The sequence below is a fragment of the Chrysemys picta genome, chromosome 18 (assembly GCF_011386835.1).
Source record: "Chrysemys picta bellii isolate R12L10 chromosome 18, ASM1138683v2, whole genome shotgun sequence".
In the NCBI taxonomy this organism is placed as follows: domain Eukaryota; kingdom Metazoa; phylum Chordata; order Testudines; family Emydidae; genus Chrysemys; species Chrysemys picta.
Window position 1 is genome coordinate 22,009,218 of NC_088808.1, and position 27,438 is coordinate 22,036,655.

The 27,438-nt window shown below is 49.1% G+C and overlaps 1 protein-coding gene across 27 annotated transcripts in view; it reads left to right on the forward strand.

Annotated features, from left to right (window-relative positions):
- Positions 1-27,438, forward strand: part of DAB2IP (DAB2 interacting protein) — a 411,471-nt gene that overhangs the window by 355,216 nt on the left and 28,817 nt on the right. For all 27 annotated transcript variants that reach the window (XR_002888995.3, XR_010593580.1, XR_010593579.1 and 24 more), the window contains 3 exons: positions 17,908-18,052; positions 20,826-20,970; positions 26,132-26,368. Coding sequence is in view for 24 of the 27 variants with exons in the window: in XM_042854396.2 (XP_042710330.1) it covers positions 17,908-18,052; positions 20,826-20,970; positions 26,132-26,368 (527 nt within the window). In the remaining 3 variants the exon portion in view is untranslated. The remainder of the gene's footprint in view (positions 1-17,907; positions 18,053-20,825; positions 20,971-26,131; positions 26,369-27,438) is intronic.

Genomic DNA, 27,438 nt, shown 5'->3' on the forward strand with positions numbered 1-27,438 from the left:
GGCGTGGCTGCCTGCCGCATCCAGTCCTCTCTCTGGGATTAACAGTCCCTTCGGAGGCCTGCCAGGCTCCAGGAGGGCGATTGCTCTCAATCCGCACCGTGATCTTTCCAAAACTGTGAGCCACTCCCCACCGATGGGGCTTTGGTATCTGCCATGGAGTGTTTCTGAGCCAGGCTCTGTGCTCCCTCCCTCCCAGGTGACTGATGGAGATTAGACCCAGAGGCAGGGAGTGCATATGCACGGACTGCTGTACAGAGATCAACAGATCCCCCAGAAAGACTGTCCAGCCCCAGCAACATCTCTCTCGTCTGTTGATTGCAGCGTAGTTCTCATGGGTTCTGTTTCCTGCTCCATCACTGACTTGCTGGTTGATCTTGTCCAAGTCACGTCATGGCTCTGTGCGTCAATCTCCCCAACTTTTGTAAAATGTGGGATTTGATGTCTGAGCCGTTATAGCAGTGAAAGAACAACTGGGATTCTGCTCTGCCTCGTCCAGCAGCCTGGCACAACCCCCTTCGTTGGCCCGGGCAGAATGTGAGGAGCAGAAAGTGCCTCCCCTGCTTTGTAGATATCGGGGTAACGTCAGGCAGTTGTTAAAATCTCGTGATGGCGTGGAAGCCAAGTGCAAGTAAGAGGGCAGAATAAATCTGGCTCATGAAGATGTCTTTCGGAGAGCCACTTTCCTGATTGTAACCACATGCTGAGACTCAGTTAACTGGGGGAGGAGGGAGAAGGAAAACGTAGAATGTCAGTAGAGAGTTTATACCTGAATAAGGATTTATTGACACACAGTTATACCGGTACAAAGTTATACACCTTTATCCCAGTACAGCTCTCACCCTGGGGGTTGCATCGCTTAGTTAAATTAGTACAAAAACAGTGTATAGACAAGCGGTAAGAAAGAGAAGACGCCTGGGTTGGGGGGGTTAAAGTGCGTGGGTGCCATGCAGCATTGCTGGCTGGGGTGGGGGTAGAGCAGGTCAGTGTGTGCTGCACTGAGCCAAGTGTTAGGGAGAGTCTCTGAGTCTCTGGGAGCAGGGCAAACAGCTGCTGAGCAGCACAGCTGGCCTTAGGGGCTGAAAAATCATTCTTGTCCCCCCTTCCCTCACCGAGGCCTGTGCACCACGAGACACTCTGCTACCCCTCCCGCTGTCGAAAAGGGGGTTACGGCAGTGTCCGTGCTGTATTGTAAGCACAGTACCTTTACTCTCTGTACAGCACCATGGTGCCATATATAAAGGGTCAATAACACCATGGGGTGCAATTCTGCCCCCAGATCCATGCACACCAATCCCTTGGAAGTCAGTGGGCATTGCACACCCATATCAGAAGGCAAAGTCTGGCCCACTGCCTTTTAGGCTGGTACAATGCAGTAGTGGTTGATTGAAATAAGAAATGGGCAGGAATGCCAGCTCTGTGCTATTTTCCCTCCACTAGGTAAAGGAGACTTCTGGGGTGATTAGCAATAAGACCGTCCATCCTATAAGGGGGATGTCAACTACTGAAGCTGGTGAAGCACGTGGCTTAGTCCAAGGGCATGTCTTCACTGCAAAAAAAGATGCGTTTTTAATCTGATTTAATTTACCCGCGTTAAAACAGGAGTGAAGATACAGCAGCTCAGTTTAGCAGCTCGTGTTACAACATGTGGGGAATCTCAGGGTGAATTTGAGCCAGTAACCCGAGTTAAAAGCTAAGTTGCTGTGTCTTCATTGTTACTTTAACTTGGGCTAAGGAAACAACTTCCTTTTTGCAGTGAAGATGTACTACATAGTTACAAAAGGGGCCCTCCGCCTGGTGGTGAGGTGCTGGTGCCACTCCCGAGAAAAGGTCCAGGCACTAGTTCTGCTGTCAGTGACGGCTGGTGTTTCTAGGTACGAGAGTTTAGATGCTTCTCTTTGCTATATTATCCTGGTGCTTAAATTCCCTTCGGGTGCCTCCTAGCGTGGCTAGCCAGACATGCGCTAGACCTGCTCAATCTGCCAAAGACAGCCCTGTAGCTGTGACAGCACAAGCAGCAGCTCAGGCCGGCCACCCGAGCACACACCCAGGGGTGGCGTGGGATTGTATTTGGGCGACTGGCCACACTGCTATTTTTAGGTGCTAGGCTGAGCAGCGCTAGGGCGTATAGGTTTACCTGAGCTGGGAATTACACCTCCCAGTGCTGTGTAGACCTACCCCTTATTGGAGAGAGAGCAGTGTGGTGTGAAACAGTAACGGTCCAAATTACTGCAGGTCCTCAGAGGAAGCTGTAGCATTTTGGACCATTCCTGTAGACACTGCAGCATTGTTTCATAAGAGGCTCTGGGTTGAGATGGGGTGGGATTGTTAACACTCAGGCCTGAGAACCGCCAGAACAAGGTGTAGTGGCAAAGTTTCCTCATCTCATCCTCTTTTTGTTCCTGCCTTTCCTCTCGCTCCATTTTCTCTTTGTGTCTGACTGGGTCTGGCCACACAGCTGTGCCCACACTGCAGATTAGGCTGTGGAAAATATAGACAACAAGCCCACACTTAACTCAAGGACAGCGCTTCTTTGGGTTGGTGTTTGAGGAGGAAGAAAAGTGTCTCCTGTTGGAGCGTTCAACGTGCCTGCAAAACCCTGACCAGTAGCCAAGGCAGATAGCTGGGGAGAAAAGGGAAAGGCATTTTGATAAAGTTAAAAGCAAAGGATCTAGGTTTAGGGAGTTGCTCCGGGCCACTGGAAAGTCTGAAAAATATCCAGATTTAAATGTGCTCCGGTGGTGGGTGCAGTTTTCTTGACTCTTTTTATCTTTGTGAAAAGATTAGCTTGAAAGTGGCACTGTTGTTTCTCTGAAGAGGAGGCTTGGGCTTGTGGTTACACAAGGGTTGGGAGGTGGGGCTCCTGGATTTGGTTATTGGCCCCCCTGTTGACTTGCTATGTACCTCAGTTTCCCCATCTGTAAAGCAAATATAATGTCTCCTAATGGGATGTTGTGAGACGTAATCTTTGTGATGTGCTTTGAGATCCTCAGAGGAAAGGCAGTATAGAAAGGTGCATCATCGTGATCAGAAATGCAGCTGTTACTCTCTGATTTTTTTTTTTAAACCTGCAGCAAAATCGTCTCAATGCCTAAATTCATTACTGGCCCATCTTAAAAATATTTGAGCCAGTTTTATAAACGTGTAAACAGATCAAAACTCTCTTCCCCAGATGGATGGTAGAACAAAAACCACCTCAAACTAAGCTCTAACTAACTGGCTGTTTATGTGAAATCAATATTTCCCAGGCTATGAAGGAATGAGGGGTAAACATGGCTCTTTATTTGTTTGTTCTGTGAGGATTTGCCTCTCTGAAGCAAAAGTATTTACTTCCCTCCTGTACCAGCCTGCTGGAATCTCCCTGCTCTCTCCCTCGGTTATTGGCAGTGGAAATGCTGGGGTGAAAGAAAACGTTCTGCTATCAACATATTGCAGCTCGGGCCCCATCCTCCCCCCCCGGCCCACGCGGGTTTGGCCAGAGCCACCCAGCAGTGTGGTTAGTTTGGACCTCATGCAGCTTTGCCTACAGAGAGCACTGAACAGTGAATGACATGGAGGGCTGCAGGAGCCTGTGTCTCCTAAATGAAACTCAGCAGCCCAGGGAAGCGCTGGGATCCCAGGACAGAGCCCTGCGGTGCAGGATGGCAGCTCAAGAGGGCAGGACATATCGCACCGAGCTGGCTGTTTCTCTTGGAACACGCCCTGGGTCCTCTTCGTAGGAAGGCTGTTCAGATTGCAAAGCAGCGGTGCAGTTCCCAGCCCTAGGCTGTCGTTTCACTAGCATGTATGTAACTGGCAGCAGCCATCTCATTGCCCCCACAAAGAGTTTATCTCTCTGATAATGTTTTTATAGCAGCCATAGTCAAGCTAATTATGCCTTTAATTGGTTTTCTGAGCCCCAACCCCGCCGCCCCGTTTTCTCTGGAAAAAGAGGCGAGCCGGTGAGTGGCAGCTCCAGAGAGCACTACTGGGTTTCTCCGGTGTTGTGTGTTACAAACGTGGGCTTTTCTAAACCATTCCTGTAAGAGCCATTCCCCTCTCACCAGTGAGTTCATGCACTGCTGCCTCCTGCTGGAGGGAGGTGTTTTAGGCTCTACACAGTAAGCGCCTGTGGGTTTAGTAGTCATTCGGCCTATTAACACAATATTCCTTCAGTTGGTCTCTTCACTGCCATAAGCTAGGTCGTTGCTAGAGTTGCCCACACATTGATCCTTTCAGTACCATGGAAGGAAGTTACGAACGCCCCACCCCCTAGAGAGACCTGGAAGTTGTTGAGACTCTGGTTTTAAAGTCCTCACTGGACGACCCCTGAAGTCTCAAAGGAAAAGGAGTCCACTACCTTGCTTGCCAGGGCTTGTGTGAAATGACCACGGTCAATACAGATCCCGAGAAGTTAGAAGCAGGGATTAGGAGTCAGGACTCCTGGTTCCATACGTTGTCCGTTTCGCAGGGCTCTGCACAGCTCTGCCCCTTCCTGTCACTCACTATTGTTTATATGTATTGTGGTAGTGCATGGGAGCACCAGGCGTGGGTCCGGGCCCCATTGTGGTGAGTGCTGTACAAACCCAGAACAGGTCAGTTCCTGCCCCAAACAGCTTCCCTGTCGTCTTGCCTTGTTGCTCTCTTTGTCCCTTGTATTGTCCTGCTCCTTGTGTCTAGAACGGCAGCTCTCAACCTTTCCAGACTTCTGTACCCCTTTCAGGAATCTGATTTGCCTTGTGTACCCCAAGTTTCACCTCACTTAAAAACTACTTGCTTACAAAATCAGACGTAAAAATACAAACGTGTCACAGCACACTGTTACTGACAAATTGCTGACTTTCTCATTTTCCCATATAATTATAAAATAAATCAATTTCAATATAAATATTGTACCTACTTTTCAGTGTATAGTACATAGAGCGGTATAAACAAGTCATTGTATAAACTTTTAGTTTGTACTGACTTCGCTAGTGCTTTTTATGAAGCCTGTTGTAAAACTAGGCAAATCTCTACATGAGTTGATGTACCCCCTGAAAGACCTCTGAGTACCCCCAGGGGTACACGTACCTTTGGTTGAGACCCACTGGTCTAGAACGATCTCTTTCCTCCTCCCTGTGCCTCATTTTCTTACCCCCTGCCCCCTGTGCTGACCGCAGTCTCCCTTTGGAAATTCCCCAGCTCTCACAATTGACTTGTGAGCTCACCAGACATGCTGTTGGCTTTATCTTTTTCCTGTTGCCTCCCTTTGGCTAGGTCTACACTACCCACCTGAATCGGCGGGTAGAAATCGACCTCTCGGGGTCGACAATCGATCCCCGAATCGACGCTCTTACTCCACCAGCGGAGGTGGGAGTAAGCGCCGTCGACAGAAAGCCGCAGAAGTCGATTTTGCCGCTGTCCTCACAGCGGGGTAAGTCGGCTGCGATACGTCGAATTCAGCTACGCTATTCACGTAGCTGAATTTGCGTATCTTAAATCGACTCCCCCCTGTAGTGTAGATGTACCCTTTGTCTCTGTCCTAGGCCTGTCTAACTTAGACTGAAAGCTCTCTGGGGCAAAGACTGGGTCAGCTATTACTGTAAAGGTCTATGCCCAGCGCTGGTGTTACATCAGTGTATACAAGTAATAATACGCCTCTTCCATGTGATTGTACAAAGACTAGCCTGCTAACACAAGCTAAATGCATTGTATAATGGTCACTCCTGCAAAGGCCTGAGAAAACAGCCAGGTCTTGAATGTGTCCTAAAGGTCACAGCCTCTGGCTGTGCCGGGCCATTAGATAAGCACATAATCCATCCAAGCATAACGTAATACACCCATAATACCCATGTGTCTGTTCCATATGCAAAGCATAGTATGACAGTGCAATCTAACAAACCCACAAAGCAATGCAACTGCTGCTTCCGACTGAAAGATCGCCTTCCAATACACGTGCATTTTGCAGGGAGCCTATTAAGCTATGTAATTGAGCAATTACCAACATGACCTTTTTAATTGCCACCTGCCTTGCAGGGAGCTGTGCGGTAAATGAGATGAGCCTAGTGAGCGGGCAGTGATTGCCAAGGTGGTGGGGAATGGCATCTTTCGCGGATGGGGGACGCCCTGAGCTGTGGCAGAGCTGCTTGTGCATGTGTTTGACGAGAGGGCCAGGTGGGTAACCCACTTATTCCACTGGCACCTCATGGGAGCCCCTGTGCACTGTCTCCAGCTCTTTGTGGTGTTCACTGAGGGGAGGCATCGCTCCATTGATCTTTATAGGGCTGCACTAGCTGCAAGTCAAGTTGCGTTCCCCATGCAGTCATCTGGAGATACCAGTAGTTGATCCCACCAGTCTCGAGGCAGATGGGACTTGGTCATGCCAGAACCCAGGAGTCCCCCTGCTTCACTGCTGACCGCTGCTGCCTGTCTCCCATTCTGCTGTGGCTGCTCTAACGCATGACAGAGATTGCTGTGCTCTCTGTCTCAAGCTTGGGTTGTGGAGCAGTTCTAGCCCCCTGGAGGGCTAGAGCGCATACAGCTGATGGGAAGAAGGTAAGCACATCCCAAGGCAATTTCTTAATCTGAGACACTGCCCCAGGTGCCCCAGAAAATTGTGAATCTGTCCAGAGTGTTCATGCAGGCTTCCTGCAGTGAAGGGGGGTTGCAACTGGGTTTCTGTTTGTTCTGCGTTTTTATCCTGCCTTTATAGTCTTCTGGTGCATTGTTTCTGACAGCATAAATGATGAATTGGATGCTGGGTCAGTGATGAAGCCAATCTATGATGGCCATATCAGCACCTCCATCCACCATCCCAGTGAGAAAGAGAGTAGTCCTTGACCAGATGGCACGCTCTTTGTTCTTGAGCTCCACAGGGCAGGGCGAGGCGCTAAAGAAACCCAACAGTGAAGATGTACGTTAAAACCCAACGTACCCTGTTGTAATGAGGAAGGATCTTTTGGTTCATGTGGTTGTTCAGAGGGGCACGTGAGAACTGAGCTGGTGAGACTAAGGGACCTAGATCTGCTTTGTCTATCTGCCAAGAAATGAGCCATCGATCCAAAATTTAGTCCCACATCGCCTGCTGCTGTTCCTTAGAAAGACTGTGTCTGACGTGCTGTCTGACAGGGTCAGCTATTTCAGAAAAGGGACATCTTGACTTTCGCTGGTGGTGTTGACGTGGCTTTCAGGTGCAATTGTGAAGTACGCTGTCTTGATCATTGGTTGTGCACAGTAACGCAGCCAGGACCTTGCCTTCACGCCCAATCACCAGGGGACTGATGACAGCCAGGGCTGGAAGATTGGAGACTGGAGTTGGCCAGGTCACACCAGTGATGATATGAAGGGCAGAATTAATCAGCGAGTCCAACTTGCCACAGTGATGACTGGAGCCCCAGGCTGCCGCACAGTAATCAGCAGGTGGAAAAACCAAGGCATTGATCGATGTCCGTAGGGTTGCAGCACTAGCATCCCGTGAGTTGCCGGCAAGCCTGCAGAGGAGTGCAACTCTCAGCTAGATTGTGGCTCGTCGTCTCTATGTGTTGTTGAAAGGACAGAGAGCTGTCAAGCTTTATCCCCAAATAAGTAGGGTGCAGTTCAAAAACGATTGGCTGGTTGCTCAGAACGACCTGCCGCTGTCAATGAGCTAACCAGTCGGCAAGATGGATGGCACTGTCTTTAATATATATAGGTTAAGTTGCCACTTTGAAAAGTACTTGGCAAAGGTGTCAGGGTCAGGTAGGTCTCCAGCTCCTCAGAGCTATTGCCAGGCAGAGATCATCAGCATTTCTGAGCTTCATTGCCAAGGTGGGAGGTAGGTCGGCTGTATACGTGTTAAGGAGCATCGGAGTGAGTACAGATCCCCGGGGAAGTCCACTGTTCATTCAACGTGGGCCTGGATGGTGTGGGGTAGGAGAAACAGATGCTGATCTCACAAATTCAATCCCATCTCACCGGTAGGAATGAGACCAGAGGCAGTGTGAGGATCTGGATCCATATTAGGTTTAGACTAAGACCCAGGGTTGGTTTGTGAGGCTGAATCAAAAGCACCAAAATCTCATGAGCATTGGCCAAGATGGCAGAACTCTTGAGAGATCAGCTGTTCTTATAAGATAGCCACCATCATTTCACAAGACACTGGCCACATCCAAACAGACGCTGGAAAATTAGCCCCTATCAGCTTGGAATGAAACATGGAACCAAAATCATGGGCCTGCCACCTTTCCCCCAGTTCTGATATATGAAGGGCTTCAGAGGTGAGGTTCTGTTTTTGGCTTATTTTGGTGGTTATCTAGCCCCCAAAAAGACAAGTCAAGGAGCAGTGCTCTTTCTTCTGCTGGTGTTCTGTAGCATTGCAGGCCAGGGTATGTCCCTTTCGAGATGCTGATGTTGGAACGTTTCTACCTCTGTGCATTTTCCTTGTCTGTTTTCCCGGAGCTGTCACTTGAAGGGTCAGGCTCTGGCACAGTCAGGGGCAGTCACTGGGCTCAGGTAGGCTACTGGCACAACACGGGCCATTATTTCTTGGCTATTGCATATATGGAGCTTTAACAAGGTCTTACTGGCTCCATGTTGTGCTGTGAAAAGAATTTTGATTCCACTTAATTGTGTTCTCAGGGCTGTTCGTTGCTTGAGAGCCCAGCTGCTGCCCGAAAAATCTCTGTCGGCCTTTGTCTTGTATATGTTTTATAGTTTACAGTCTCAGCTGGCTGCTTTAGTTGACATGGTGTTTTTAAATGTATTTAAGGGACACTCAGTAAACTGCCAATATGTTTTAAAAATCAAATGTTTTGCTGTTGTGTAGTGTAAGCCTAGAACTGAACTGGAATATGTTTTCCTTCTCCAAACTTGGCTTCTTCCATCGCACACGAATCCAATTTTGTATGTGTGATCGTGACTGTCAGGAGACACAGTGCTTTGCTCAGAAGTGCTGGGCTCCATACTGTTTAATTTAAAAATATACCCTGACAGCAAGTGTATTCCCTGACCAATGAATGGCGTGGGTTTGCAGTGTTACTCAACCTTCGGGATACCAGGGGCCAGCTTGCCGCCTTCCTAAACTGTTACAGGGAGATTTCAGGGACCAGCGCCAGTCCACAGACCGGTCCTTGAGAAACACAGGAGGAGAGAATGCAAGGGGCCCTAGCCAGGTGGGGAGTGTGTTTTCTTCACACCTGGGAATCACTGTGGAGGGGCTGGCACTGATTCCACAGGCGTAACTACCACACCCTCCCCCCTCCGCAAAATCTGCCATTTGCCTTTTGTACCTTCTCATTTTTGATGTATTTTTTATTTGTGCAAAACTGCACTGGTGGTGGTTGGGTTTCTTCAGGAAGTTCTGCCATGGCACAGCTGTTTCCCAAACGGGCATCTGTAATCAAAGGGCATGTTGGTATCCTGCTACTAAAACACTGAAGTTCAGGGACTTCTGACAGGAGTACACATACATCGGTCCCTTTCCCTGCCGAGGAGCTCCATGTAAACTCGGAGGCTTGTCTCTCTCACCAACAGACCTGGGTCCAATAAAAACTATTACCTCCCCTGCCTTGTCTCTCTCATTAGCACACACGCGATCCAGCCCTGCCAACCCTTAGCACAACTCCCAACCCACCCTCCTCCGCCCCCCACAAAGAGTATGGCCGGACTCTGGGGCCAGTCTTTGGGATAGCTAGTAATCTTATGACCCTTATCAGTTCAATCCTCTTAAGGTTAAGTCAGTCCTATTAGTCAGGCTTGTGATGTGCGGAACCTTGTCGTTTCAAAATCAGTCTGCCCAACAGTCAGTGATGATATTAGGTACAATAAAGTCCAGCACAAAAGGGATTGCGTTTCAGAGCAGCAGGTGTGTGGGGCATAGCTCTGCAGCTCTCATTAACATCGCTGGCTAAATAAACCCCTTGCGCCTCCAGCTGTGAACGTATCCCTTAAAGGTGCAGGTTAGATCTTGTGTAAACATTCCCCAGGTTGGCGAGGTTATAAAGTGCTCCAAGTACAATCTGAGCAGGACTCGTGGTCCCACACCTTTGCTGCCTGTTATGCCTCTGGAAAGACCTTTCCTTACTAGGAAACGTTGCTGCTCTTCACTCCTTTGCTCATTGCCTCTGCCAAAGAAACGTCCCTTGTATCTCCTTGTGCTTTCCTTGTGGCGAAGAGCCGGCTGGCTGTGTGTTTACATCCAGAGGGTTGCAGCAGACATGGACACGTGCCCCAGGAAGCGTAGAAGGATGTATATCTACAGACAGACGCATTGGAGCTCAGATGTGGGCTGTCCCTTATGGAAACAGCCCAAGGAATTGAGTAGAGAATGACACTCCAGCTACAGAATTCTATAGAATGGCTCCAGAACCATTTAGAAAAGGTCTTATTTCTTGTTAACAGCTATAGACTTTTAGAGAAATGTCTGTAGAGCCCTATTGGTTTCATCCCTATTAAATCCTACTGGAACTTTTCCAGAGGACTGGGGCCTTACCGATCCATGCAGGCAGGAGTGCACCTGTCAGCACAGGTTGGAGGGAAGAGCATCCATGCATGGAGGTGGGGGCGAGAGGACCGGGGGGCACAAAAGGCATGTGGGAGAGCACATATCCAGGCTTATTAAATCATAGGGAAAGGCTTCCTGCCCCTTTGCAGCGTGGGTGAGGGGTTGGTTGGTTGATTTGTTTGTTTTCTGGAGTGATTTTATTAGAGTTTTATTCAAGTTTGACATTGGCAGATCTGTTGATTAAAATTACGAGCTGTCTGTCATGGCGCTCAGTCCAATACTTGAAACACAGCTAATGCAGGATGGGCTTGTCTCTTAATACTTTTTACATTCTCCAGGGCAGAGGCAGGTTTAAGCATAACCATTGTGGTGCAGAAAGACAACCTGGGAGCCAGGAGTGTCGGAATTATTGATTGAGTGAAGGAGTGAATTAGCTGTCTGCTCCTCTTCTGGTTAGTCTCTAGCGAAGAAGCTTTTTCTTCCCATTATTTTTTGTGTGTTTGTTTGAGCTTAGCAGTTAATGTGCTTTCTCACGCCTACTGCCATCCGTTATGAAGGGTCGCTTTTCTGGGGGGGCTTGGTTTTTTTACACAGTGGACTTTTCAATCAGTTCTCCAACAGTTAGCTGCTGGCCCTGTTGCATGTAATGGGACTTGGAGGCCCAGCCTGTCTCTTGTCAAGGAGCAACTGGCCACTTGAGTTTGGATTTCCAGATAAGAACATAGGAATGGCCAGACTGGGTCAGACCAAAGGTCCATCTAGCCCAGTATCCTGTCTACCGACAGTGGCCAATGCCAGGTGCCCCAGAGGGAATGCACCTAACAGGTAATGATCAAGTGATCTCTCTCCTGCCATCCATCTCCACCCTCTGACAAACAGAGGCTAGGGGCACCATTCCTTATCCAGCCTGGCTAATAGCCATTAATGGACTTAACTTCCATGAATGTATCCAGGTCTCTTTTAAGATCATGGATACATCATATTGCCCCCTCTCTGCCCCAGTCCAGCGGGGTGGAGACTCGGGCATTGGGAGGAAGAGGGGTAGAATGGGCAGCAGCTCTTTGGAATTAGGGTTCAGATAAAACAAGACACTTCCCTCCAACCCCTGTCAAAGCTGTCACTGGACATACCAGGTGCCTCGGCTCTGGCTGAGACTGTGAACTCTTTCTGACCAATGATCTAAAGCAGTGGATCTCAACTTGTTACAATGTGTTACCTGGGCCAAAGGGGACAGGTGGCAGGGCAGTGGCAGCCCGGACCCGGACCCTCTCCATGTGGGGCCGGCCAGCTGCCTGCCCCCCTGAACCCCTGCCGCGTGACTTCCCCAGACTGCACAATGCGGGCTGGCCTTTAGCACACAGCTGAGCTGGGCCGCAGCCCTGGGTGGTACAATGCTGCTCCCCGGCAGGTAGCCGTGTGGCTGTGGTAGTGTGGTTCACCTGGATGGGATGGAATGAGGCACTTCCACAATGGGCGTTCCACAGTCCGGGGCCACCGCAGCAACAGCTGAGCCAGCTGCTGACTTCAGTCAGGCTAGTGGTGGTTGTGAGAGTGTGAACTGAAGCCTGCAGCACCAGCAGGTATTTTTCCTGCCTTCCCTCATCATGTCACTATTCTGGAGAAGTGGAAGTGGGGCCAGTCTGTTTCCTCCTTAGTGAAGCATGTGTGGAAGCCCATTAAGGTTGGTCAAGGGGAGAAGGAACCCAGAGTTTCTAATTGCCACTAAGCCAGTTTAACTCCTGTGTGTGTTTTCTTCAGAGATCTGTTTTGGAAGGACTGTCGGAGTCATTATTAGGACAGGGCGCACGGCACTTGGGAATGGGTAGGCCAGGCTTGCTTTGTCTGAATGGTTTTACTGGTAACCAGCCTTGCAGTGCTGCTGTCAGACCCTGGATTTATTCCGCTGGATCTCTGTTCTTTAGCATATCAAGGTTTGTGAAGCGACTGGGCTTGTACAGGTTTGTCTGTGTCCAATCTGAAGCAAATACCATTAAACAAACACTTAAGGAGGTCTGGAGAACCTCAGTAGAGCCCTTCTACTACCCCTCTGGACACTGACAGAATGAAATAACAAATGCTATTTTCTTCCATAGCTAGGGGCCCAAACTAAAAAAAAACCCCTTGCTGATGTCTGCTGCTCCGAACCATGGAGCTTTATTGGCTTTAGTTATTGCATTTGATTCAGCCTCTTTTGTTGGTGAGTGAGGCCCCAGGAGGAGTTCTGCAGGCATGTGTGTGAAGACAACATTCTGGTTATGTAACCCAGCACTGATCTGGCCCATTTGTGCAGGGGAGAGCCAAGTTCTGGCCGACAGCACTGCGAGTACAATGGCAAGGTACCAGGAGAACCGATCCAGTGACATGCCCCAGCTGGGATCCAGATCCGAAGTTCGGGGTGTTCTGTTCTGGAGGTTTGTCTTTGATGATAATGCAAATGTTCGGGGCCTTCTCAGTCCTCGGAGTTGAGCTGGAGAGCTAGAAACCAGCTGCTGTGAGATTCTCCAAACAGTCCTTTCTTAGGGCATTTTCTAGCCCAAACTAGGCCGGGCAGAGGCACATGAACGGGTCAGAAGACTGGGCCTGGGGACATAAGGGTCTGTGTTTTAGTCCCACGGCTGCAGGGCTGTGGTTTAGTGGTTAAATAACAATGTCAGGATTCCCCATCCAGCTCCCCACTGTCACTGGCTGAACTCCTGACTTAAAATGTAGTTGCCATAATCAAGGACTTTGACTTCTCATGTCTCTGTACAGGGCCAAGCTGCTGGAGGGCAGGGTGTAATAATGACCAGAGCAAGCATGTCATGGGAGTCTCTTCTCAGCTTGCTTTATGTTGGGTCACTCACACCCAGAGTTTTGCATTAAGTTGTGGATTCTTAGGAGCCCTATAACTGGGCTGAAGCCACCAAAATTCACTTGATTTCTGGCCAGCCCTGTGGTCCATATATCTCAGCCCCCTGGCCCAAGTTTTGCTTTTGTATCAAAACTCCGAGCTCAGCCTGGGTTTGGGTCTTGCTACCCTGCGGCCAGGAGTTGTTCCAGCTCCCAGCCAAGTCCTCAATTGACACACACACAAAATGTAAACACTTGGCTAAGAGAAGCGCTAAAACTCAATGGTCCTGAGATAATTAGGATGTTGGGAAAGTGACAGGAAAGAGTATCAGGCAAAGCCAAGGTCAGCGGCTGCTAATTAAGAATCAGCACCTTGTGTCAGCCTGAGCTGCTGCTTGGAATTGAAACATACACAGGAGAAACCCAGGAAGCGAAAGGTGATAGAGTTACACAGATAGCAGCTAAAGGGATTTGAGCAGGGGGGTTAAAGTTACTTTCCAGCTCCTCTGATAAAAGGGGAAGAAGGCAGAGAAAACAGCGAGGAGAGGGAAATTCATGCCTGCTCGGTTGCCAGAGAATTATGGAGCTTACTGGGCCCACAAGGGGAGAGATTGTCTGTCTAGAGAAATAATCTGAAAGACTTTTTTTAAAAAGCTTGTCTTTTATTATCGAGGCTCCTGTGCAGGAAAGGCTCTGCTGGCGCGTCGGTCCCAGCCCTGTGAACGCAAGGCCCGTGGAAGTCCCATCCAGCTGGCTTGTGAAATTGGCCCGGGTGCTTGGGCACAGCTGTGCAGCAGCCTTGCATGCCCCTGTGTGTACAATGAAGCCCTCCCCATTACGGACTGCCCTTCAACCTGCCCTGATGGCTTTGCTTTCCCATTACATGTGCCTGGTGATGCCTGTCTGTAACCTTTATGGGAAAGTCCTACAGGAGTTTTAAACCAACCTATAGAATTATCTGGCAGGGACATTGGTCTTTGTTACATTCTACAGGATGGTTTCAAAATTCTAAAGGAAGGCTTTTGTTCTCTGTTGATTTCTGTCGGTCTCCAGAGTTTCTGTAGAGCCCACTTGATTGCATCCCTATCAAATCCTATCGGACTTTTCCAGAAAGGGAAGTGTTAGGCGCCTCAGCTGATTACACCCACATTTGTAAATTAAACTGCCAATGCTGCGAAGATCTTTCCCATTCTGGCCCTAGAGCTGTGTCAGCCTGCCCTGTAATTCAACAAGCACAGCTGTAAATTCATATTCCAAAGACTGTATGTTTGAATCATGTCAATGCCTCTACTGAAATGTTAGGGAAAAGTAAATGGAACGTATCGAGTGCCTGTGTCGATGCATTACTTAGCGGAATGGGATCTGAAGGCCTTCTGACAGAATGGGTAGCAGGGAGGGACAGGGAATCTACATAATGAATGGCCGTACCAGAACATTGATTCTATACCTGCATGGCTCATAGCCTACACAGCTGCACCGAGACCGGTATATGATTCAGCGCCACATGTTCTCTTCGCGCACCCTGTTGTGTGTTTATGTCCTGCTGGGCTTTTGTTTTTATTTCAATGAAATGTTAGCTCATTTTAAAAAGGAGTCAGCAGTTGCAGGAACTGAAGAGATGCCTGCCAAGCACCTAGAAGATGCAAAGGAGGAGGAGTATTATTATTATAGCTGCTCATATTATTGCACATACTTTCCTCAATGCAGGGCAGACCGCATAGGCATTCGGATGGTGCGGTACTGTCCCAGCTGGAGTTGTGCGGACCCCTGGATTCAGTGTTTGCCTCTTGTGGGGCACTGACTCTGCATCCCCCGTACAATGGAAGATTGGCATTTACTTCTGTTCCCAGGCATCACTAAAGACCAGTTAGACTAATTCATGAGATGCAGTCAGGACTAGCAGTAGTATTGGCCTTACGCGCTGATCAGAATTGCTGCTCCTATTGATCACGGTTGGCACATGAGCCTCGCCTTTGGACAAGGTGTTTGGAAGGATGGAGGCGGATGTTAACATACAACTGAGTATCACTTTATTTCCACTTACTGTAAATATGTCTAATCTTCCTAACAAGGGGAGAGCAAAGCCGTGGCCATCAATCATGTCAGTGAGCTGCACTACAACTGTCAGTCTGTGCTGAGGAATCGGACCTCGCAGTGCTTCACAGTCCCTATCAATCTGTCTTCCTTTTTAGTGCAGAATGTACTGTAAACAGTCTGGATTGTTCTTTTTTTTTCATGAAAGAGGCACGACAATACAGTGTCGGTAAAGAATGAAGTCGCTTGGGGCTGGAATGGGCCGTGTATCACTTCAGTAGTTCCTTCGCTTGTAGGTCACCAGTTCAAATTCCACACAGGTTGGAAAGTGACTGAAATTTATCCCCATTTGGCCTACGTGAGATGAGTTGATGTGTCTTAATTCAGCTCCTCATGGACAGGTGTCTACATCCAAAATAAACATCCAGGACTAGAACTAACTGCCCCCTGAGCTGCCAGGGCATGGAACCTGAATGACTGTCTCACCCGCAGGCCATGGGTGAGGCACATTTGTTAGGACAGCGGATGGGGGAAGCTTGTTCTGTTATGCCTGTGAGTGTCCATTGTGTGGATGGAGGATGACAGGCTCCAAGGCTGTTGATCTGTCATCACTATATTACTTAATTATCTTGAAGGGTATGTCCTTCCTCCCCTGTCTGGACATCAGTGATGTCTTATTGGAAAGTGTGCAGGGGTGGGATCAAAACAAACCTCCAAAGTCTCCAGAGACGGATTCTGAGACCCCAGTCAGATTATCTGGCCTGAGTCTTGGAGTATCAAGTGTTACACTGTACACACTCAGATAATCAGAAACACCTCCTTCTCGCTAATGGAAAACTGATTCCCAGGGACCACCCCTCTCCCAATACCAACGCTGCCTCTTTGAGAGCAAATCGGCCTTGGTCTTGGAGTCAGATGGCTGATGTTAGGGTTTGATTGGATTTCATGGATCCCCAAAGTGAAGAAAATCTATTCAGATCCCATCTGTTTGAAAATCTTGAGAATCAAGACTGGAGGTCTTCCTGGAACGTGCTGCTCATTAGTTTAATCATGTGATACCCCAGCGTGTCTGTCCCATGTCTGCAGCGTTGGTTTCTGTAAAAGGGAAAGGTGAATGAGTCGTTACTTTGTCAAAGGGGAGAAAACATTGCGGCCCGGACTCATTTGCCTTCCTTGACCTCATTCTGCTGTGCCCGTGATAGCTGGGTGGATTCATGGACATGAGAAACCATGAGGTTCTTCCAAGCTATGCATGTACCTTGCTGGCCCACTGACTGCACAGTATTTATTTGGGGAATGACAGCACAAGACTTGGAGATGGGCATTGCATTCTACGATTCATGCCCCAGCCAACGGGTTATGTGTTTTACAGATACTTATGGAAGCCGAAGGAAGGAGAATTTCATTATCTCTGTGAAGAGTTATCACCAAGCACAAGATTTTGCCTTTGTGGAAGGCAGTTTAAAAAAATGTCTTCAGCTGTATAAGTAAATTTACCTGTCAGCATTCCTCTCTCTCTTTCTCTCCTGCATGAGGCAACAGTCAGAGGTTTAATGTGGGTAATTCACACAGTATCTGGCAGCTGATTTCCCTTCTGCCCTCCAAATGAATGTCAAAGTGCTGGGAAGGGGCAGGACACCTTTCAGTACCCAGAGCAGTCCTGGGGGCTTAAACAGAATTCCAGAGCAAACATGTTATTAGCAATGCAGATAACAGTATGCGCAGGTGTTCTTAGCATTTAAAACTGTGCAATATTTAACCTGCACTCACAGCTACTGCCAACTGAATACTATGCCTCCCAGTGGCTTTTCAGCTGGGCACATGGGGAATCAGGTGAGCCTCCTGCCTTCCCGTTAACCCCTTCATTCTAGCAAACACAGCGGTGTTCTTTGGAGTGCGGATGTACTGTTAGACTTGGCAAGTCAAGGTTGGCCCTCACTGATGCAGAGGGCAGTGCTGGCAGCGTGGTTTGCCCCCACTCACCAGGCACATCGCTGTGCAGCACAGAGATTAATGAGCAGTTGGATTCCATGCACATCAAACTGGAAACGCGTCCATCAGCGGGAATGTGGCAGTACTGTTTGCCTGAATACTAGAGTAAATATGACATTGAAGTATCCTGGTGCATATTATGGGCTCGATTTTCAGCTATTAACCGGGGGCACAACAAACGGCACTTGAACATTGTCTAGCTGTTTTGCTGGCATTGTAGTTAGATGTGTAAATGCAGCTGCATTTAACAAGGTGGACAAAATTGTACCCAAAAAACCCAGGAGGCTGGCCCTTTAAAAAGTAGGCTCTCAGTGAAGACGATGATGGTGGTAGTGTTGAAGATGCATAAGGGCTAGAATGGCTTATTTTCCAGATGCCTAAATAACTCTTCAGAGATGTATTTTACTACTCCTCTCCTTTGTTAGGAGTTGTGCGGGAGCCAGAGAAGGGGCAGGGTTGGTAAGGGAGTGACTGATACATGCAGGAGAAGCAAGAGGGTTTCATGGCCTGGCCCCCTGCGAATGTGAGAGCCCCATGGAGAAGGAGGATCGGTGTGTTCTCTGCTAAATGACGCACGTGTCAGTAAGGGATAACCCACAATGGACTTTCCTTTTCAGGATTTCTTGACTGACCTGATGATGTCCGAAGTTGACCGCTGTGGTGAAAATGAGCACCTCATTTTCCGAGAGAACACGCTGGCCACGAAAGCCATCGAGGAGTACCTGAAGCTGGTGGGGCAGAAGTACTTACAGGATGCCTTAGGTATGTGAGGCAGGAGCAGGGGTGGGGTGGTTGGATCTACCCCCCGAAACGCCTTAATCTCTGCAGTCCCTTGTGGTCTCCATTATGGAAGGAACATTAACTCAGCACTGCCTGCCTTCAGTTCTATCAGGGGCATCAAAACTACCCAGCAGAGGGCTGCTCTGGCAGTTATGGTCTGTGTGTATATTGCATAAAACGGAGCAGATTGCAGATTAGTGGGGGGGTCCAGCCTGGGGACTACAAATCCCAGCATGCAATGCAGTCAGGCCACTTGGATCCAGATGGCGCATCAGATGCTGAAGCATGTAGTCTGTGTGGGCTGCCCCAAAGTGACAGCAGAGGGCCATACTTTACAGCTCTGTGGGGCCGCCTTGAGGTCACTGCTGAGTTATCTAATCTTAGCTCTTTAATCTACTTTCAGAGGAGAAAGCAAATGAATACTTTTAAATGATGTTATGCACCAGGTCTTCTGCCATAGCATCCCGGCTCCCCAGACATGCATTCGCAGTGTCACACAGGCTTGATTGGATCCTTCCACCTAGAGAGCAAATCAGGGACCCCAGGCTGATTTTTCCCTGATCACTAATGGATCGGATGAGAGCTCACAAATTTGAGTTATGACTGTTGCATTCCACATTGTCAGAAACCCTTCATGCTGGTTTAAAAAGGGCTGGATAACTTTATGACCCAAACAACAACTATACTGCCACAAATCAAGATAATTATGGCTTCTGCTTCAGGGTAAAAGCTGATCAACTTTGGAAGGTCCATGAGAAGTCCCACATGGGCAGCACTGTACAATGGTCAGGTGCTGTTGGGTGAATTGCCTTCCTCTGAAGCATAATCTACTAGACTCAGCCAGAGACACAATAGAGGGCTTGCTGGATCCATTCTCTGATCTGATGCACATTCATACATTATCTCTGTTTATCTAGCTGTTAATTTCCTTCTCATTCATACTAAATTCATGGCAAGATCCTGGCAACAGGGTCACATAACATTAGGAGGGAGGTGATTGTTAATGCCAAAAAGCGGAAGTACCAGATTAAAAATAGTCGGGATGGAGTCCAGGGGTAATCAGGCAAATTCAGTCAAACCAGCAGACCTCAGGAGAGTTTTAAAAAAGGATATTATTTGTTTCTACTTTCTAATGATTTCTGGGTGAAGGTAAATCTTTAAGCAGATTACCTTTAAAAATGCTAAGAAGCCGGAAGATTAACGAAGGGCAATCTAGCCCTGGAAATTCTAGCAAATATTCCCACTGCTCCAGGCTGGTGCAGGGGAAAGCTGCAGCAGTTGTTCATTGTTTGGGGTGCAGATTGTCGGTAGATATTTGAAGAAGGAAACAATTCATCTTTGTGTGGCAGGGTAACACAATAGTGCATATTGCCTGCTTTCATGGGGCAGGATATCACAGCAGGCATCACCTGGAGCAAAAGCTGGCCAGCTGAGTGGAAAATACATGGGACAGGCTCTCCGGTAAATCACTAAAACCTGTTTTGGGCAATAGAAGGGAGAAAACCCAGAAGGGAACTGGCCAAGGAAGGGCCTGTGGTCAGCAGTTGTTGGACAGGCAAACGGATTGGGGTGAAAAGGGAAACTGAACCGCTTCCCAGAACTCAAACAGATTATTTTTGCAAACCCATCTGCACTGCCTGGGAGCAGAACCTGAAGCAGCACAGCCTGCTGGGGAAGGTGGTTCTCCTGGGATATCCAGCCCAATCAGACACCTTCCCAGGGAGCTTTGTTCTGTCCAGGTTGGCAGCCTGGTCCTGCAGCCCCCGGAGATGCAGAGAGCGGCAGCCAAACCCTGCCTGTATCCTCCCCTGTGTCTCCACCACTTCCCTTGGAGCGTGTACCGCGTCTGACTCTCCCACTGCCTTGCTCCTTGTGTGATCAGCTACTCCTGTGCACAAGCTAGGGGGTGGGGGGTAAAACACCCCCCAGTCCGAATGGCGATAGTTCTGCCCACTGTGCACAGGTAGAAATGGTGGTGCAAGTGGGGTGAATCAGGCCCAGAACATGTAACACAGGGCGTGTAATGAATGATCAACTGGCAAATGTGAGTGAAGGGAAATGCGGAGAATGACCTTGACGTGACAATGCCTGGTGGTTTGCTCTAAATCAACCAACCAGTAAAACTCGTTCTGGGATCTCCCCCTTCAACTGCCCATTTCTCCTGTGGCCCGTGGCCATGTCATAACCTGTCACCGGCACAATCTCTAGTGTCGCGACACTATCAGCTGAGATCATAATGACATGTTGCCGAGTCCGGACCTCACCAATCGCCCTGGCATGTATGGACTCTGGTAACATCCTGTCTGCTAGCATAGCACATGGGAGTGATCTGTCCAAACCGGCCCCATCCTGGGGGAAATCCTAGGAAAGTTGTGCTTTGGCAAAGCAGCATGACGGCGGTATATCCCTGTCACTGCCTCGGGACACCTCACTAGAACTGACACTCACCAGCCAGCGTTTCAGTCCCTTTCCTCCAGGTTTTCTAGTATTGATCCATAAACAAAGGATTCCAGTCAAAAATACACCACTCAGAACAGTGGGTCCGAATCCCCAGATACCTTGCAGGCTCTTAGCCAGCTGGGAGGAGAAAGGCCTCGCCCTTCCTGCTAGGTATCTTCTCTTGCCTTATAGTCCCACTCTTTATCACCCATGTGACAGGCCAGGGTCCAGGTTAACCCCTTATACACTGGGGCTTGTGGAATGCCTTTCTGCCTTGCCACCAAAGACCATCTCTCTCTCTCTGTCTGTTTTGTAGGGGAGTTCATCAAAGCTCTGTATGAATCAGATGAAAATTGCGAGGTGGACCCCAGTAAGTGCTCATCCTCAGACCTTCCTGAGCATCAGAGTAACCTGAAAATGTGCTGCGAGCTGGCCTTCTGTAAAATCATCAATTCTTACTGGTCAGTATCCCTACAACCCTCATTTCCCTCCACATGCTTTTACGCTGTTGCAAACATGGTACTGCTGTAGGTGGGGAATGTACCATCACAGCACTCAAGCTGTTTTGCATTGTCCTTTCTTCTAGAGATGAAAGACAGCTATTCACAGAGCCCTCTAGGTTGCAGATGCCCTCAGTAGCTGCTGGGAGTTGTAGTTCTCATTTTCAGCTGGGGGGCTGCCCCAGGACACCAACCCACCAGGGAGTGGGGTATCCAAATGAGCAGAAGCAGGACCCTCGGGGTGCTGTGCAGGGAAGCAGGAGGCAATGTCACTTCCTCCTTCTATGCGCACGCTACAAACACTCACAGCTCCTTATTGGGCCCCCTTTGGGTCTTGCCTGGGAAGAGAACGAGGCTGGTCATGGCTGCAGAAATGTGCCATTTTCACAGTGACAAGTGTTTTGCAAAAACTGACTTCATTTTGGGAAACATCACATTTTTGTCTACAAAAAGTGATCACAGCGACAATCAGTTTGTGCCCAGCTCTGTGTGCCCATTGTCTGCAAGGGGCGAGACTCTGCCCTCCTCCACAGCGTCATCAGTGAGAGAACAGGGCAAGTGTGTTGTTAGCCGCAGTGTGGCTTTGCTTTTACATTTCTTTTCAGTGGGTAGGTGAGTGGGATCACTTGACTCAGTGATTCTTCTTTAGCATTCCTAGTGATGCCAAGGGTGGTGTGTGTACACGCACGCACACAAAACTCGGCAAGGGCAATGGAGCAAGAGACCAAGATACGCGTTCCCCAGCGAGACCTGAGGTGAGCAGGTGGAACTCCGCTGCTGTTAATCAGACCTGAATTTGGCCCAGTGTGTGCACTGATTCCCATTGAACCCCCTAAGAACCCATTCAGACAGGGATTGCAGCTTTGCCGTGTGATAGACTTGAGCACAGTGTAGAAATCAGTGCCACGAGCGCCATAGGGAATCAGGTCAGACTCTGCACACTCCCCCAGACTCAGGCACACTGTTCACTCATGCACACCTTGCGATGCGATTGAAGAGTCTTGGCCTTTTGGCTAAAACCAAGTGCCAGCACCACATTACTCTTTGCTATGTCCTCCCCTGGGCCGTCTCCTGCTCTTGCAGGGGTTGGAGATCTCCTCAGTCTTTTCCATCTCTGCCGCCTCCGATCTTGCACTTCTCTAACGTCAGGTGAGGTCTGGAATTTCTGTGTAGCAGGTGGTGCCTACGTTCTAACCACGCCTTTAAGGAAGCAGCACTGAACATGGAAGGCACTTGGGCTGCGGGATGCCGAGTGCCCCTGAGGGCGGGGCAGAGCTGACACTGTTCCTTTCCCCATTTCTCTCTCTCTCTCAAGCACCCTTTGGCTCAGTGCCGTTCATGCCTGTGGAGGAGCCTGTCTCTCCACACCAGAAGCAGCTGGCGTCAGCGATAATGGGGAATTCTTCACTTCACTTCACAGGGCTCTCGCCTGGAATCACGGACCACTCTTGGCCGCAGCTTCTCAGTTGTGAAGTGATGGAGGTTGGGGCTGTGGGGGTCTGGCTGGAGCTGGCTTGGGTAGACAAACGCTAATGGCGTATGCTGATCACAGCTGGCTTAGCTGCTCTTTGGGGATTCGGTTTGTGGTGGTGCTTATTGATACAGCGTGTTTTCTAGTATTCAGGGCAGTAGGAGCCACAACTCCTTGGGGCCTGTCCCCGATGCTCCCTGCAAAGGGAAAAAGTTGGGCTTGTGCCCTTTAAGCTTCTTTGGTGGATAAAGAAGGGCCTGAAAGAGTTTCCTCTTTCATTTTTTGTCGTCCTGCCTTTTTTTTTTTTTTACATTAGAGATTTGGGTCCAGATGACATCACCAGACTCTGGCGAATGAAAGTTGAGCAAATGGATGGGGTTTTTATCAGACTGCTTAAGTCTCTGGCTTTAGTTTTTATTAATGCCGGTTTAATATTAATGTTTCTGATCATTTTGGAGAAAGGAAGTCTCCACTAAAGATTCATCCCCAGCCCTTCCAGGACGGTGTGAAAAGTCTCACTGGATAATCTCCCAAGACATCCAATAGGTCCTTCAGCAAACCTGGGAAGGAATAGAGTTGATATTCTTCAGGGAGAGAACAGGCAGCCAAATAAATGCTCACTTCAGACCTTCTGTATCCACCACAAAGAAGCAAAAAGGGCAGATTCTTCTCCTGGTAGCCTAGAACTTTCTATGGGCCAGTTAATTGCTCTCTTGGCCTCAGGAATTGCACTTATCTGCTTCCCATGAGTGACACTGGATGTCTTCAGTCATTGGCAAATTATAGATGGAAGAAGACAGAGATGCAAATTATTGTTTGTTTGAATTCATTTCTGGCTAAAAATAACTGAGGTGCCATTAAAAGGTCAAGGTAAAAATAGGCTAGAAAAGAGACCCAGGGGAAGGCAGAGATGCAATGGGGAGATGTGTTCCTCCAGCCCTCCCTTCAGGAAAAGGCTGAAGCAGCCGGGATGCTGTTCTCAGGGCCTTGCTGTTCACTGATTCTTGAGGAATAATTGGGCTGACGAGTGTTTTGGATTGGCCGAGGTACCCTGACAGTTAAAGATCTTGCTTTAAAAATAGAGTGGCAGAGTCTGCAGGCGGAGCTGCTGGAGAGAGGGAAGAGGTTCACAATAACTGAAAATTGTTACAATTATGGCATGATTTGGACATCTGGAAAGTTTCACTGTAAGCAGAATGTCAGCATGCGGAAGCTCGTTACAGGACAGTTGGGTAATGAATTATGGACCCCTCCATCGCATAAAACCCCGCTAACCGAATTCCATCCTTCATTATACAATTAAACGTTTATGGTCTGTCCGACTCCCATCCTGCATTAGCAAAGAGCACTTCGCGTTACTGCGTGTGCTGCTGTCACATACATTTTAAAGGGGTATTTTTCAGTAACTCTTCAACCTGTCCAGATTGTTCAACCCTTAAATTGCTTAAAGGATTCCAGTCTTACTGGGCAAGTACCATGAAGTAAAGGGGTTTGCCCATTTATATGGATTAAGCCAGAGTCAGAGGAGGATTTAGCCAGTGTGATTTGGAAGGCCTGGGGTAGAGAATTTGTAATGGCCCTGGGCTTTTATAGAGGGTGCCGGAAGCAGATCTCTACTGTATGCAGCTTTCTGCTGAGACAATTCATTTTTTTAAATGCCCCCCCCCCCCCCCCCCCCCCGTCAAGTCCACATGGCTATAAATTAACTATTGTTCTCGTTCAAGGGACCTTTAGCATTTCAGAGCTGGAAAAACAGAGCAGCGTTAAGAAGGGGGAAAGAGAAATGAGCTGGGGACAGAGAGATGGGCTGAGAAGGGGAGGGAAGAGACAGAGATGGAACAGACAGACTGAGGAGAGAGACACACCCAGTGACATTTAAAGAGATCAGCATGTGTCACCTGTTGCCACACAGTGAGTTACTGCTTCAGAGCTAAGGGTAGTGATGAGACTCTCCAGTGTCTCCATGGGTAACTGCTGGTCAGTGCTGAAGTGTCAACGGAGACAGGTCGAGAAGGGGGGCGGGGGTAGTACAGGTGATTACAGTAGTGATTGGGGGGACTGCTGGTGGAGAGCAGCCACCTAGGCTCCCTGTACCAGGCGCAATGTCTGCCCAGACCGTGTGAGTTTCCACCTTTACGCCTCAGGCAGCCAGGCCCAGCACCAGAGGGGGCCGGCAGGAGACAAGTCTGCACAAGTTGCCACTCACTGTCACGTAGCTCGTCCCCCGTTCTCGGCAGAGGAGCTGGGACGCTCTCCACGGAGCTGGACGGTGTTGTGATGAACCCCAGGCTGGGTGTGCTTTTTCCGTCGGGGTCTCAGGATCTGTTTGCTTTTAGACAAAGAGCCTGCTCGACAGGCAGTGCAGCTTCCGGGGGGAGTGTCCTGGGAATTCTGTGCCACTGAGCTGCTGGCACCTGGCCACGGCTGCTCAGACCCATTGTCCAGCCTCCCTTCTGGGGCTGGCTGTGTCCAGCTGAGTAAATAAAACATGCTGGGAACAGGATAAGGTGGGAGGCTGGGTTAAACCCAAGTGAATTTGCCTGGAATTCAGGATAAATGGGCTGGATTCTCGCCTGAGTTACACTGGCGTAAATCAGGAATAACTTCAGTAGCTTCAAAGCAGTTACTCTGGATTTACACCAGTCTTTGACACACATGCCTGTACAACATTAACTTCCTATTCCCCGCACCAGTATAAAAGAAGGGCCCTGGATATAAGAGCATTTTAACTTTGTGTGATCTCCTAGATTGGGTGTGCGCCCAAGAGCCAAAAAGCCCCAAGTTCTAATGGTGGCCCCGTTACTGACTTCCTGTGTCCCCTTGGTAAAGTCACGTCACCTCTGTGCCTCAGTTTCCCACCTGCAGAATAGGGTTGGTAACATTTCCCAACCTCGCCGGGAAGGGGTGGGAATGACTCCGTTAATGTCTGGCCAGGGCTTTGGTTTCACTCTCTGTGCAGTTTACATTTCCCATCTCACTCCCTTTGGGCAGCGACACTAGCCTGGCCGGTTACATGCGCGATTCTGTTCCCGGGTCTCGGGCACTAGCACAAGGCGGCTGTTTGGGTTCAGGGCCCAGCTGAGAATGTTTCAATCCCAGGACAAGCAGTTCTCTTTGCTGAAACTTAAAAAGCCAGGCTGATTTTTTTTTCCTATTAGGCTTTTGTAAATCTCATTTTAATAAACCCTGGATGGGGGCCTCAGTCCAGCGGACAGGAGCCCATTAGGAGCCAAACCTGAAGGCTGTTGTGAGCCTGCTTTTCTGCAGGTTCAGCTCCCAGCATCTTCAGTGGAAATAGACAGTGGGGCTAACTCTGCCTGGTGGATTAAGTTGCTTCTCTTGCAAGTTTCAGAGGCAACCAAAACTCTTCCTGTGTAACCCACTGGTTCAGTGTGGCTTCCTATCCCCTTCTAGTGGTAACTCCACAAAAGAGGATAAGAGCCTCTTGTTGCTACCGGTTAATGGAGTTACTCTTTCAGCTCAGGGGATGGAGGCCTCTACTTTTAGTGCTGGAGGAGCAGAGTTCACGCCCCACGGATGACTTATGGGGAAGGGGGTTGCTACGCTTGGTTGTCATATTTGCCAGCCAGAACTATGAAATAGGCTCAAGTTCCTAGCCCTAACTTTACAAGCCCTGAATTCTTGTTGCAGCGTCTTCCCAAGGGAACTCAAAGAGGTTTTTGCTTCGTGGAGACAAGAGTGCAGTAACCGTGGCCGGCCAGACATCAGCGAGCGGCTCATCAGTGCCTCCTTATTTCTCCGGTTCCTCTGTCCGGCCATCATGTCCCCCTCCCTCTTTAACCTGCTCCAGGAATACCCCGATGACCGCACTGCGCGCACTTTGACCCTCATTGCCAAGGTCACACAGAACCTCGCCAACTTTGCAAAGTAAGTTGGGGGGAAGGAGTTGGGTTTGTTCTCGACAAGCATGAAGGAAACGCAGTGTCGGTTAATTGTGTTCAGTGAATATTCAGTGCTAGCCTGACAGCCTGCAAGGCAGCCATCCTGCGTGGGACGCAGCCCAGAACTGCAGGCACCCAGGTGCCAAGGAAGTCCATGGCAGTGACTTTGAGGGAAGCAGGAGCAGGGTCTGGTGAGAACGAGTCTTCGGCCTGTCTGCTGAAACTAGCTGCAAAGGGGGCCAATTAATGCCAGGTGTGATGTCAGGAGCAGGACTGAGATCCAGCTCATTGCAGATTGGCCACTAAACAGCAGCAGATAGAAAACCATTGCTCAGAGAGATTTGGTGGCCATTTTTATTCCCACTAAGGAAGTCAGTCAGTCAGCAAAGGCAATTCTGTCCCTGCTGCTACCTTCAGCCTCACTCTAGACAGATGGACTTACAGAAGTGCCTGCTGGTTCCTCTGTTTTCCACATTCCCCCCACGGGAAACACCTTGCCTTTCCCATTCCCACTAGGTCAGTGCCTCCAGCCATACCTCAACTGGGAGAGAGACTGTTTTATTCTCCAAACCAAGGCCTTTCCTGAGCAGAACGGCCCATTCTCAACACACAGAGAGGCAGATAGAGCAGAAGTTGAAACGCCTAGTTTTGAAGTACATCAGGGTTGGTAAGAAAGGTGCCACCCACAATTACCTAGCTGGATGTGACTATGGTATCCGTAGCTCTGGGGAAATCTGCTCCCTCAAACTCAGCTCAGGAATCACCCCAGTTATTAAAATGAACTTCTCTGAACTTGGAGGATGAGGGAAGAAATTGGGGAAGCTGTCAATCTCTAGCTAAGCCCAGAGGGTTGGTGGAAACAAAGGAAGAGATTTCTGAAAATCTTTCCACTGGCTGCAGTGGAAGCTCTGAGCTACTTATCCTGAGCTCTGATAACAGAACCATGAGCTCTTGGAAATGTGAATGGACAACCTCAGTCTAAAGCTTCTTAGAATTGCAAACTAATTTAATTCACATGCACACAGCCAGACACAGACATAAGATGTACAAGTGTGT